This window comes from Ostrinia nubilalis, chromosome 14, assembly GCF_963855985.1.
Source record: "Ostrinia nubilalis chromosome 14, ilOstNubi1.1, whole genome shotgun sequence".
Lineage (NCBI taxonomy): Eukaryota > Metazoa > Arthropoda > Insecta > Lepidoptera > Crambidae > Ostrinia > Ostrinia nubilalis.
Genome location: NC_087101.1, coordinates 11923213 through 11938227, shown reverse-complemented (window position 1 = coordinate 11938227; position 15015 = coordinate 11923213). Strand labels below are relative to the sequence as shown.

The 15015-nt window shown below is 39.0% G+C and overlaps 1 protein-coding gene across 1 annotated transcript in view; it reads left to right on the top strand.

The window, feature by feature from the left end:
* Positions 1 to 15015, top strand: part of LOC135078176 (uncharacterized protein CG43867-like) — a 409623-nt gene that overhangs the window by 117984 nt on the left and 276624 nt on the right. Inside the window, exon 4 of the mRNA XM_063972763.1 lies at positions 5042 to 5198. Within this exon, the coding sequence (XP_063828833.1) occupies positions 5042 to 5198 (157 nt within the window). The remainder of the gene's footprint in view (positions 1 to 5041; positions 5199 to 15015) is intronic.

The following is a 15015-nucleotide window of genomic DNA, read 5'->3' as shown; positions in this document are numbered from 1 at the left end:
CAGTGCTTTTTGAGTGATGAGGAGTCAAAAGTGGCTCCAATTAGTTCGTCTAAATATACGCACGATGCAGTCCCCTCCCTGGAACTAGGCTTAACATGCTCCCGCATGTCTATAGTGTTTGCTCAATGTTGATTTAGTCGATTTTCTCCTGATAGGAACATGTAGGACAAAAATAAAATTTCTAATTTTACAGACCTTCTAGAGCAGATGCCGCAAAAACTATACAAGATATAGAAAAACTTGACGGTCTCGCCTGTAGCAAATTGAATAAGCTTTTTTTGGTTCATAGTAGTCATGTCACTAGGACGCATAGTTTCCGAGGATTAAGCGAAAAACCGAAAAGTGGTACCTTTAAACCCCCCTCTCCCCGCCGGCTCAAGGGCTAAGGGCGGGGACTTTTGCTATGTTCACCACCTAACTAGGCTAAATAAAGTCCCGAGGTCAGAAATTGTGTTCCACGGATTTCTCTCTACACCGTCGTTAAGGCATTCATTGACTAGACTATAGTTATTAGTAAACAAATGCTTGTATTTATTATCTACTATCACTACTCAAAATTACATTATTTATCTGTCCTTGTCATTTGGTGAATAAATTATTCATAAACCTAGATAATATTTTCAAACTTTCACCTACATTTGAAACATTTTCACCAAATTGCAATATAATTTCGGGACTAAAGTCCCCATAAATTGGTTTAATTTCTCTATCGCAAAACCAATGGTACATTCGACCGTCCGAATTAATTATTGAAAATTAATAATCCCTCAATTGTGTAGGGTTAATCCAACATGTAGTGGGCCACGGTTAAGCCGTGTGCAATGAATGGCCAAGTATATTGGATTTTAAATGAAAATGGGCATTCCGTAAAATACAGGGTGGAAACGTTAAGTGATCTCACTCGATTATTTCTAAACTATACAAGATATTGAAAAACTGGTTACTGATCCTGAAAGTGCTTCATGAGCTCTTTCAAACGGTACCAATAATAGGTTACAGAATAAACTAGATCTATCTGAAAATTCAATGTTTCCAGCTTCCATACTAAATGTATGCCAGACACACAATTTAGGAGTGTGTTTTTTTTTATTGAATAATAAACTCTTAAAATAAACTCGTAAATTGTATTCTTCTTTAAAATTATTCATGGAAAACATTAGTTTTAGGCTTTACTTGCTATAATATTGTCAAGAGATGAGTGTCATGACTGTGGTAGTACTAAATGTATGGAAGACGGGAACATTGAATTTTTGATAGATCCCGTTTATTCTGTAGCCTAATATTAATACCATTGGATAGAGCTTGTGAAGCACTTTTAGGATCAGTAATTAGTTTTACGATATCATGTGTAGTTTTTAAAATAATGTGACTTTACCAAATGTATGGAAGCTGGAAACATTGAATTTTCGGATAGATCCAGTTTATTCAGAAACCTATTATTAATACCATTTGATAGAGCTCATGAAGCACTTTCAGGATCAGTAACTATTTTTGTGATATATTGTATAGTTTAGAAATAATCGAGTGAGATCACTTATCGTTTCCACCCTGTATAATTAATGGGCTTGCTGAATTTATATCAAACAACAATTTACTGGGTGAATACAATAACAAGCAGTAAATTGATGGTAAGTTAATGATCGTGTTTGTTGAATTAAGTTTTCTTTGGCATATTTATGTGTTACCTTAAATATCCAGTGCTTAATGTTTAGCTTGAATTGTTGTAATAATGAGATTAATTTACCGTAATCTTGTGGCTATGGATATTCATATATCCAAAGCAAAGAGGGTTTAAAGTTGGGCTTTGGATCTCGGTCCTAGATTTCAATCCCATGAAGCGGAGACACGCGGGTAAAATAAGTGATTTGCAATTGTTTTTTAGTCAGGGCATTGCTCATCAATCGTATAGGTATAGTGTTGGAACATAAATACGAATATGATTCTAGGAGAACAGCCTAGATCACATAATAATTTAGTAGTAACTACACACAACTTAATTTCGTAGAGCTGACTGGGCCACGTCAGACGAATGTGGCGGCTTATGTGACGTTTGGTACCAAGTCTGAATTCTCAGTTACAACCTCAATGCACAGGACAGAACACTAGAACTTAAGGTTTAACCTCACCAAAGCGTGCAGATCGCCATTGCCGGCGTGATCATAGGCCAATGACAGGTTGCGCGACCTATGACAGTCCGCGCGACCTGTCATTGGCCTATAGGATCGCGCCGGCAATGGTGATCTGCAGGCGTTGGTGTGGTTGAAGTATTAACGTTTGGAATTTCAGACTACCATATTTTGCGGTAGCGTTCCAAAGGGCGTAGCAGGATAGTCTTGGAAAAAGTGCCCCCAAAGCCTGAAGCTCGAAACTGTGGTCAAACGATACTTCGTATAAAGATAGTATATTGTGCAAAATTTCGCCCCCCCAACACCCCCCAGAGAGCCACGCCACCCATCTATACCTAAAACTGTTTTATTTTTTTTCTCCAAAACTATGTAACTGACGAATTTAAATTTTTGCACAGGCATAGTTGTGTCTCATAGTAATAATATAAAAAAACAACAGCTCTATTACTGCCTTCCATGATGGAAAAAAATAAAAAAATAAAATTGTAACACCCTGTATAATGATTTCCTTTAACTGCTTAAATTACCCATTTAGGTTGTTATCATTAAGGTTAACATGAAGCTCAGTGAACAATATATTGGTTGCATTGTGCAAAGTGGCTTACTAATTATTGAAATTTAATTAATAAGCTTGCATTTGAAGTGGGCTGACGCCGCAAAACCGGGGCATGCTGAACTATGAATAAAGTTTGCTGTTGACGCACAGACTACTCTGTACAGATACTATGCTTCAACTTCAATAATTGTTTTTATAAGAAATAGAAGTTTAATTAATAAATTATATTATACTTTTTCGTTGCTGGCGGTTCTCTATTATTTTTTTCTATGAACTTTTGGCCAAGTCTTTTCTCTTGGCAAACGGTGTTTATCAGTGCCCTGAAATATTTTTCTATCCGTCTCCAATAGTGGTCATACCACAAGATATACGGTGACCGAGCCCTCTTTCTGTTTTCAAGACTTTGATGGTCAAAGCTGTCAATGTTCAATCTTCAGTTACATCTGTTATATAGGATCATTTTAAAAACACATGACACATGTGTGTCATTCTGAAAGATATAAATACGTCGTCTTGCATTGTACCAGTCGTACCGTCCATGGCAGGCTTTAAAAGCATACCGTAGACGAATATTGTGATATTTAAATTAATGAACTGTATAGAATATTTATGGTGGAACGTTGTAGCGGCATCGATGCATTTTTGAAGCAAGCCCGCGTATTTTACGATTCCAATTTATTACATTGACAGTGTTAATGTGTCTACTTCACAATGTATCATCGATATTAAGGCTTTATGGTCATTGAATAGGTGTCAACTGATAAAATGATATTTATGGCTTGATCATGGATTAACGCGTAAAAGCTCGATTTTTGAGATGGGTGTGAAAATTACTGCTGTATGTGAGAAATTACAACTTTCGAGTCAGATTCAATTACCCTTGACCTAGTCTAGTGGTTATGGGAATTCCTGGAGGTCCTATGGGTTTAATTCCCAGATGGCAAACATAGTCCCACATGAAAGCTTTTGTTACAACCTGACATGGTGACAGGCTATAAGTATTCGTGTTTTAATTGTATGTAATTAATTAAAGCTTTAATTTTACCTCTTTAGTAGTTCGGCTCCTTTGTTTAAAGAAAATATTTATTAATTCCATATTTTGTCTTTTTTGGCAGAAAAACATGCACAGTTTTCTGAAATGAAAAGTTTTCTAATTGTTCCTTGTGTTACCTGTCAAAACTACTGTTATTCTTCAAATATTATGAGTATGATATTATTCTTTGGTGGTGGTGTGGTGTTCGTCTCTCACTACACCTGCCAAAATTGGTCCGTAAAAAGGAACTTTTTTCAATTACGTCCAACTTGTCAAGGTTGAACAACCCTTAATTGTATGAAATGACGAAAGAACAGAGATTATGCTTCAATATTGACGTGGGTAATTGTATTTGGTTGCCCAGGGACAAGGTTTATTGCACCCGAGTCACTGAACGCGGTTGAAGGATTTCAGACGAGTTGTATGACTTTTTGAGTTTAATAAGTTTGTGATGGGTTAATAAGGGGTTTCATGTATGCATACTTCAGTGGCTTCAGACGTTGCAATTTGTAAGTAATCACTGAAAGGTGCATTGTTTTTAAACTTACATCTACCGCAAGCATAGGTACTTGTGTGAATTCGAAAGTCAAATGATTGATTCTAATTTTAGCGATGAACTTTGACAATGCCTTAGGTAGGTGTAATCGATTTCACAATTCACTGAAAACAAACTTACGCCTGTTTTCATCATCAATCCAAAATTTTTAAGTGACCCCTATGAAAACAAAATTCCTGTTATTTGTTACCATAGGGGTCACTTAAAAATTAGGGATTGATGGTGAACATGGGCATTAGGTACGCATACCATACTTAGGCAGTAACCTAAACTAAACAAATGAAAGAAATAAAAATATAATAAATGTTTGGCATCAAATAACATAAACAATATAAACAAATGATTGAATTGTACTTTTTTTTAATGCATAACAAGGCAGTTATTTGACCACAATCACATGATGTTAAGTGGGATGCTGTCTAGGATAGTACATATCTGCCCTGTAAGTGCCTATTCACTCTTGCCTTGAAAATGCCCGGATTATAGTCTTCGGGAAAGACAGCAGCAGGCAGCGAATTCCAGTCCCTAGCTATTCGCATTATAAAAGAGTCATCGAAACGCTTAGTGCGAGCTGGTGGAATGTAAACAATATAGGGATGGTACGCTAACCTGCGTCTGGTTCCCCGATGATGGATGGTGGCTGGTGGAATTAGTTTGTGTAATTCTTTCGCACATTCTCCGAAGTGTAGCCTGACTTTCATATTATCCTTCTTCCACAACATTTAATATATTCTATTATCTACGTACATGACCATGTTTCTCTCCTCCAGACCGATCGCCCACTCCTCCCGCCTGGACCCCTTGGAGTACGAGCTGGCGGCGGCCGACGCGGCCGTGAACTGGCAGGAGCGCTGCCTGGAGCTGCAGCTGGAGTTGCACCGCAGCCGGCACCAGGCCACCAGGGTGCGGGACATGCTGCGAGACAAGGTCAGTGAACTATAGAATAATAGAGATCCTATAAATAAACAACATGACGTGGTAATATAGTCATGAGGAAGATCCGCAGGGATGTCGTAGTAATACATAAACCGTAGAACAGCCAAACTTAAGTGGTAGGTAGGAGGTAGTGAGCGGGGCACATAGCTCGTAGAACTGATGGCCGTTGGTAAAGAAAAGCTCTCGAGTAGCAACCATGATCCGAAAGACGTAGTGTGGGTAGGCACTAGGTGGATAGGCAATCTAGTGAAGGTCGCGGACAATACTTTGGATGCGGAATTGCGGACAGAGTAGGACCGGTAGTTGTGGAATGGAAACCCTTGAGGGCGATCTTTGTCCAGCATTGGACGTCATTTGGCTAAAAAGAACGAACATACGAACGAGTCGTGTAGCTCCTGCAGTGTAGAATAGACCCGCTTCCACTTTTTGTACATAAGTTGCCCACCCCTCCCGCCTGGATCCCTTGGAGTACGAGCTGGCGGCGGCCGACGCGGCCGTGAACTGGCAGGAGCGCTGCCTGGAGCTGCAGCTGGAGTTGCACCGCAGCCGGCACCAGGCCACCAGGGTGCGGGACATGCTGCGAGATAAGGTCAGTGCACAATAGAATAATAGTGATTAGTCGTTTGGCTCCGGCAGTGGAGAATAGGCCCCCTCCCACTCTTAAGTGACAGTAGAGCTCGTAGAACTGGTGACCGAATGGTGGAAAAGTTCTCGAGTGGCAACCATGATCCGAAAGACGTACTTTTTTAGTGTGGGCAGGCACCAGGTAGACCGGCAATCTGGTGAAGGTCGCGGACAGTACTTGGATCCGGGCAGAGTAGGACCGGTCATTGTGGAAACCCTTGAGGGCGACCTTTGTCCAGCTATGAACGTCATTTGGCTGAAAAGAACGAAACGAGTCGTGTGGCTCCTGCAGTGTAGAATAGACCCGCGTCCACTCTTGGTGTGTACGTCACCTGCTTCTCCCGCCTGGACCCCTTGGAGTACGAGCTGGCGGCGGCCGACGCGGCCGTCAACTGGCAGGAGCGCTGCCTGGAGCTGCAGCTGGAGTTGCACCGCAGCCGGCACCAGGCCACCAGGGTGCGGGACATGCTGCGAGATAAGGTCAGTGAACTATAGAATAATAGTGGTTAGTTGTGTGGTTCCGGCAGTGTAGAAGCCCCCTCACACTCTTAAGTGACAGTAGGACGTAGGGAGTGGCAGTAGACGTAGTTCTTAGAACTGATGAACGAATGGTAGAAAAGTTCTCGAGTGGCAACCATGATCCGAAGATGTAGTGTGGGCAGGCACTAGGTGCTAGGCAGTGTGCACTCTACTACGTTCAATTTTTGACTCTCTATAATTTAATATCTCCTCGTCCATTGTTTCCCTATTACAACTCTTCCCCTTTTGGGGCTTACTGCACGTCGGCACTGTCCGGTGTCGGATCCACCGTCGTCGGTCTGGAACCAAATCATCGTCCGCAGGACGTCTGCTGGATAAAATATTTACACAACGAACGGTCCTGCACTGCCCGCATCAAGGTGCTTCCAGCAACCTTCATCATCAGTCCACCTAGTAGGAGCTCTGCCTATAACTACAATAAACTAATTTTATAGAGCAAATCTACCAAAATAGAAATTAGAATAAACTCTCGCTTTTAACTTTCTCTCTAGCTAATTTATTCTAGTAACAAATACTCACAATCCCAAGGGTACTACAATAGCACATCAGACTATACATTTTCGTTCCAAAATAGGGCCTATTACAACTAGATAAGGTATCACAGTGTGAAGCTTGATGAGCTGTTTACATTGTTAGACTTTAAACGCTGACACTGAGGCAGGGAATTCACGTATTCCCTTTAATTACGAGCCTCCGTCAAGTAACGTTTGAAATGTTTGTTTATTCAGGAATACCTACATGTTACCAGCCAATTGCTATTTGGCTAAACTAGTACCTACTTAATACATTAAATACAAACCTTAGAGGCTTACAGGCTTTAGAAAATAACATACTATCTGTTTAAGATGAATCGAAAATTAGGATTCAGAGATCAAAGTAGGTAGGTACCTAAGGAATATGTACTTCTCTAATTTTGTAGAGTTACCTAAGGTGGCATTCTCACTTCTACCTCTCACCATATTGTAAGTCTAGCCGGGCTACGTTGCGCGCCGTGATAAAATCTTATCGATCCTCGATAAATGTATGGATTTATCGCCTAAAATCGATGTAATGGCGCGATAAAAGGTGATCGTGGCGCGCATCCTAGACCTACTGGTGTAGCCAAGGATGTAAATTCGGTTGAAGAGGGCTTTTGTCTTTGTCCCAGGGGAAAATAAAACTATCAATGGACCAGCTACGAATTCTTTTAACCAGAAGAAAATTAGAGGAGTTGGTAGTTAAAGATGAGTTTCTCCAAGCGCAAAAATACAGTAAGGGATTTAAATTCAATTAATTGTTTTGTTTATCAAAAGCCTATTATTAAAAGAAGTAGATTTATGCGTCAGTATTTTCTTGTGTAGCTCTTCCTATCAATGGATTAGTTAATTATGTACCTTATATAAATACGATTTTCCTTCTTAGCCAAATAACAAGCTTATTCATCTCATAGACGTTTTACCGAGAACTGAAGATAGTTGTTACGTCACTAATTAATCGCAAATGAAACTAATTTACCACGTAATCTCGTGAAATATCTATAGTTTTGTGACGTTATCTGACGTAGCGTTGATTTAGGTAGATTATCTGATTAAACTGACAAAGTAATATTATTACAGTATGAGTAATTTATCAGTGACACATCTCGTGTGATATCAAAAGGGATGTGACAAATGTCCTGAAGCAGTGGTAGGGTTAATACTAGGACGTGTAAAAATGCATTTTAAAAGCCTACTTACTTGCAAAAATAAATGAGTTTTTATGATGTGAAGAAGTGCGAAGGAATTTTATATCCCGGTTTCCACCAAAAAGGGGAGGATAGGAATCTGTCACCGATCGATCTGATGAATCATTCAGGATTTCATAAGGCAGTAAGTATGGTTCAAAGATTAATACACGAAATAAGTTTTCACGGTGACAATGTAAACCGTCATATTTTATGCATCGCCTAATCTCTCTTATTGACTTGTGGTTGACTGGCCGAGAATGCCACCTGGCATTAAGTCCGCCACTGTACTGTATTATGTGGAAAAAATATAAATAAATAAATGTCGAAATTATATTAATTTAGGCTCTTTCTGGATATAATATCATTGCATTTGGACTATTTCGGGCTGACGAAGCTCGGAGAAAACCAAAAGTTGTCGCGGAGTGTGGCACGTCATCTGTTCTTTATAGCCCTTTAGTTTAGGGGATAGGCTGCTTTTTATCACATGATACACAAAATCACAAGATAAAGTAATAAAACTTATGAGTAGGCAATTAAAATTGATTCGAGAAAAATAAATAAATAGATATCCTTGGACATTTTACACTACGCTTCTAGTCCCAAACTAAGCAAAATAAAAGAAATATTTCAAAACATTCTTACTCTTATGTATAAATCGATTTTAAACTAAACAGTGTGCTTACCATGACTTTACGTTAGGTGTACTCGCTAGCGACTGCGTAAAAAAATGACATTAAACGTATGGCATTTTGTGCAGCGCCCCTGGTGGCTACTTTCAAGAAATAAAATCTTCATAGATATTTTTGACGTACTCGCTAGCGAGCACACCGAACTTGAACTCATGGTAAGCTCACTGAACTCCATTCGAATTCACTTACCTATTTCATTGAATGGCATAATTTTTAATGCTTCTCTATGTAATTTTTAAGCCTGCAATTACTCTTTTTGTTCAGTGTCGAAGGACTTGGTGCCCTAGCCTACAGGATTTAATTTCGCATGACATTATTCACGTCGCCGGTAAGTTTTTGCAGGATCCGTCGAAAAGAGTTTATGATAGATGACTGATCCATTTTTCATTGCGTTCGCTTCGCCCTAAATGCGGCTGATGTAATAGTTGGCCAGGGTTAGATAGAAGTTTTCCGTAGATTTATGCTGTGCCCCATATTTCGTTAGTATCATTTTAGTTCGGACGTCTAACTTGATTGTGTCTGAGTTGCAATAGCAAGAGAATGTACTTACATTTTCGTTTTTTATTCTCTGATAGATTTGGCTTTGTTATCTTTAAATCATATTAATTTATGATATTGCATGGTGTTACCAAAAATGTTACCCAGAGATATCAACATGACACATTGCTATTGCTACACGACCACTAAGATTCACAGTGGTTGTACCCAAGTCTCTGAGTTTGTTTTTAAGAAGTAGGTTCGTCATAATTATCTGGAAACTTCAGATCTGATTTTGTTATTTTTCCCCATTGAAGTAATATTACATTATAACTCAATGTTTTTCCCAATAGAAAGCTAAAATATTTCAAAGTGACATTAAGCTATATATTTGTATGGACTATGGCAGACAAAAATACACGTGCACCAAGCCGTAGGCAAGAGCTTTAAAAATAAATTAAGCAACTTTAACTGGCGAGTATTTTGCGGTCTATACCGTAAGCAGGTGGTTTGTCCGCGCTTGCAATGCTGACCGCCGCTTAATGTAAATAAAGTATAAAAGAATCTAGGATATTGCTTTAGAATTTTATACTATAGTCTCATAAGCTTCGAAAGCGCTGCATATGCTTTACGGTATCCCCAGAATTTTCGTTGAAGAATTTGTTCATACGCTCGCTAGCAGCCAGATTTTAAGACTGGGCAATATATTACCAAAGTGCGGAATAAAGCCCGGTTTCCACGGAGACGACAGGAGATGTATGGCGAAGCTGGCAGGCTATTCCACTAAAGCGGAGCGGAGAAGAGCGGAGCGGTGAGGAAACGAGAGGAGATTTGTGGCAAAGCTGGCAGGCTATTTCCACCAAAGCGGAGCGGAGAACAACGAAGAAGAGTGGAGCGGTGCGGAGACGAGAGGCAATGTGAGCTGCGCGTAGCTTTCAGCTGTCAGTCAGTCTATTGCTATCTATGAAACACCGCACCGCTCCGCCCCGGCCCCTATCAAATTCTGTAGAAAAATTTCTTAGTGATTAGAGTCGCTTCTCAAACTACATTTTAAATAAATCTAAGTAGCTCAGTTGGAAGAGTAGTCGCCCGGCAAGCAAGTCGTGGGTTCGATTCCCGGCTTAAGGCTTGGTATTTCTGCTAAAGTAGGTATTTCGCGCTGTCAAAATCTGCGCGCGCAATACTTCGCCGAAGACAGCGCGCCAAAGAGCTCTCGCGGCTACACAGTATAGAAATACGCAGTTGGTTAGGTTAGGTTGACTTCCTTCCGTTCAAGCGTCACACTCACAGCACTTTCTAATACAAATCATATCCAAGTGATACAAATTAAAACAACTTTCAAAAATTTTGGGAATATATTTTAGAATCGAATAAATATAGAATATAACTGCCAAAGTAAACACGGTTCAAAGAGGCGTGGCGTCACCCGACCTTCCGGAAGTTCCGCGCCGGCTAAAAGAATTTCAAGATTACGTCACCCGACCTATCGGTAGATCCTCGGGAGCTTGAGCGATTGGAAAAACATTTTATGATCAGTTACTCGTAGTAGCGATTATTTAGAGCTTGGATAATAAATTATAGTTGTTGCAATTCACAAAGCTTTGCATGTGGTTAATTACATTAATCAGTACACGCATCAATTTTGTTCAGTCTTTTTGTTTATTAATAAATAAAAATATCATACTAAAATTGCATACATATTTGTTTGTATCGGTCTGGGTGTTTTCTTTCCATAATTTATGTATAACGTATGTACGGGGCTCTGTATCGAAAATCACTATGAGCAATGAGCATCACACACTGTTACCTGGAGTGCATTACCGCAGCAAAATTTTTATAAATGTTGTGCTTTAGAGAGTCGAGAGTACAGCAGATAATTAGTCCATCGTAAGCAGAAATTTGTCCACTAATAGCAAAATTCGTTCAAATTATAGTTTTAAAGTTATTGGCTAGAAGATTCTTTTATCTTGCAGCTTAGACCTTTAGCTACAGACCTTAGACAGTATTTTTGAAACATTCTTACGCATGGTGGAGGAAGGGACGCTCTAGAGCCGTGGTTCTTAACGGTCCCTGGAGGCATTCCAAGTGGTCCACGATGTGCACTTGCACACCTTGGTCAAAACCACTTTTAACTGATTTTTGCAGTCAAACTGGTTTTGACCGATTATGAGGTGGTCCCTGACAAGACAGAAATTTGGTAAAATGGTCCCTCATGACTTAAAGGTTAAGAACCACTGCTCTAGAGACTCAAAACTACAAGGATACACATGAACTCCAGTTTTAAATCCGTTAACATCTGCTGCATCTGCCATCTTTTTGGCTAGAAGATTCTTACAGCTTAGACCTTTAGCTACAGACCTTAGACAGTATTTTTTATTATTTATTAGTGTCAGTGTGGTCTTCTAAAGAGTGTAAGACGATTGTATGTAGGTACTATTAAAATGTAATTTTAACTCATTGGTTTTGTCTCATATTTGAGGAATGTACTATGTATCATGAGAAGTCTTCGTTTAAAAGGATGCGAACGATTTAAATTTCAATAGTTAGACAAAATTGATAATTCTTAATTATCAAAAATTTAAGCTTTCTCCAGTAACACTGATATTATTATACTGTGACTCATCAAAGTCATCATTGTCAAAAATATTGACAAATCGCGAACTGTCACGGCCAAAAAACTGACACGCGTCCGTCCTCCGTAAGCGCCACCGCGCGACTGATTGAGATTGTCCAAGCCGTCATGGACGATTTTTTCCACATTTTTTAACATAGTAACTAAATAAGACGCAATATAAAAATTTCATCCGTTAAAAGCCCTCAAGTTATTTCTGAACTTTAGTTTAGTAAAAGATTTAGAATCTCAAATCGCTTATTTTAAAAATAAAACCATAAATAGAAAACGAATAGAGGTAACTTTGGGAATATATTCTATCGAGTCAACTTCATCAAATCGTGTTTCCATCCGTTAATAGCCCTAGAAAATATCCTCAACTATGCCCAATAAAAATCTTAGCCTTTAATTTTACTGTTTAGTACCTCAAAAATGAAAAATGAAAACCTCATTTTCGCCATTTTCTCTGCTACCCGGCCTTAAGCAGTTCGATTTTTTCAAGTTGTTTGTTAAAATCTGTAGAATAAGAATTGCGCTCGACACTTCTCCGCTCGATCCATTTCCACCGAAGCGGAACGTGCGGAGTGGATATGTGCAAATAATGGAATCTGATTGGTTATTCAAAACACTACTCTGCTCCGCTTCGCACCTCTCCGCATTGGTGGAAACAGAGCTTAACGGTGCACCTAAAATCTCAGGCTGAGTATTCAGAGCGATATATCGCCGCGAGTTGTTATCGCGGCTCCTAGTGACTTACTGCTTTGCAAAACCATACTTTACGTTGACGTTTATGTTGGAGAAATGAGCGGGAAGAATTTGGGTATCGTGTGTCTTGTTTTTGGGCTATCATCTTCTATCGTGCTTGTGGTCTGTCAGTTCACGTGATCACACAATCATGGAGTTATTTTGATTCACGCCTGTAGGTAAGCTCTAAACTTGGAACAGTTGATTCTTTTACCGTTTTTACAGTCAGACTATCTCGGTTATGGTGATAAATGCCTATTTGTCTATTGTTATACCTAATTTTTTAAATGAAACCTCTCGTTGTTTTTTAACGACAGATTTGTCCATTGATAAGACCGAAAAAAAATCGTTCATAATTATTTGCTTGTGAACAATAAAAAAATTCATCAATCCATCTACCCTTCCAAATATTTACGATAGAGATCCTTATTTAACAAAAAGCAAAAAAACAAAAATAATTAAATACCTACATTTAAAGTGTGTAAAGTAAAATCTGACGTCATCAAATCGCTTTCAACTATCGATTCAGCACAAAAACAGCCCAATCGAGAATCGACCAGAAGTCGCTAAGCAAATTGCCGTCTGTTGACAGTCGTTGAAACTTTACAACCGGTCCCAAACGACGTTGAGAGAAATACCCCTTAGTTAATTAAAAGTTCCCTCTCAATCCATAAGTTTACGACTTTGCGCTAGTTGCCATTGTGTTGCTAAAAGGTCACTTGAAATAGCTGTAAACTATGTATTGTAAAATTGATTCAAACTTAAGTAGAGATCCGATATTACTAGTAAACAGTTACTTAGTTGTACACAAGTATTTATCGTACCTGTTCTGTGGTTGTACAAGCAATATCAAATAGTTCTTGACAAACTTAATGGCTTCTTTAGGTGTACGAACTATTTGACGCTGACTTTACCACCATTTTGAGCTTTACGGAAATTATAAATCATTCCTTTGAAAACTCCGCCTTACCCTTTATACTGAGAACAGAGGAGACCAATCCTAAAGAATCTACCGGAATCGTAGGTATTTATAGCACGCCGTTATTGGCAAACATACACATACATTTTTCGTCTAAAGCTCAAAATAATGCAACGATAAGATAATATCATGTCTTCTTGTAGGGCTGCATCACAGATCACAGAAACTAAAGGGAGATGTGACAAGGGGGCGGGGCCGGTGTCGCAGCAATATGCCCAAAAACAGAACACATTGCTGCAGACATCATAATGAAAACAGTTTACATTGCTAGCGTAGTACTAAAGATTATTCGAACGTTGAGTACTGATACCGCAGTGGATAATGAGCACATATTTTGATTACTTTGTGTGTGTCAATTTCTAATGCGACACTGAGTTTCGAACTCAGCGCATTAGTTGGCATCTCTCTATATTATCCCTATGGGCTGTACAGATGATAACCCTATATTTCTATGCAATATTCCTCCTTTCCCACTCAAAAAACTCCATTATTTTTACGCGATCGTGAATCCAAGTGAATAGTTCTCCTCATTTCGTGCTCTTATCTGAAGCTTCTAGATGGGTGGTTTTTATGTGACGTCACAGGCTTCAGAACTTATGGTGTGACGTCTTCACGCGCCATTACCCTTGAGACCCAGAGCCTTGATAAAATTATGCTCTATGCATGAACGAAGTTAAATTAAATCTTTTGACGTACGGTAATATTAAGAACCATTTTAGTAGTGCATTTGAAGATAGGTAATTTTGCATTTATAAGGTTTTTTAGTGAGTCGTCTAAATGTTTCTAAATGATTAACCAAATCCTAAATTGGCTTTTTGCGCATTTCTACATGATGATTCATCGAATATTAATTCAGTGTTAAACGTAAAGCCTTCCTCAAATATTTTATCAACCAAAAGTAAATATGTTTTCAAATTAACATTATAACGTCATCATACAAAATACATACAAAATCATCAGTATAACAGGCTTTTTCAGGGCACTATTACTCGTCTCACAAATGCTTGCTCTACCACCATTTGGGTCTTACCAAGATTTTAATTTAAGCATGTTACGTCATCAATAATGAGGCATTAAACTAGCAATTTATTCACACATCCAAGGATAACTCATCAAAATGCAACACAAAAACCTAACGAGATCATAGAGCCAGCGAGGACAGTGCAGCGCCATAACCGTTTCAAATCTCGTGCTAGAGAGATACTGCAAATGGAATAGAGTTCGACCTGCTTCATAGAGCCGGGAGATATTGCTCGGTTACTGGGATGCTCTATATTGGCTAGGATTGAGATTTTACTCTGTGTTAAACTTAAATCGGTATGTCTCGTTTGGTTTTAAGGATGAATAAGGAAGGATACAGTGTGCTATCACAGAATAATAATAAGTACTACGTACAGAAGGTTTACTTCGCGAAGGTATTTAAAAAAAATGCTCAATGT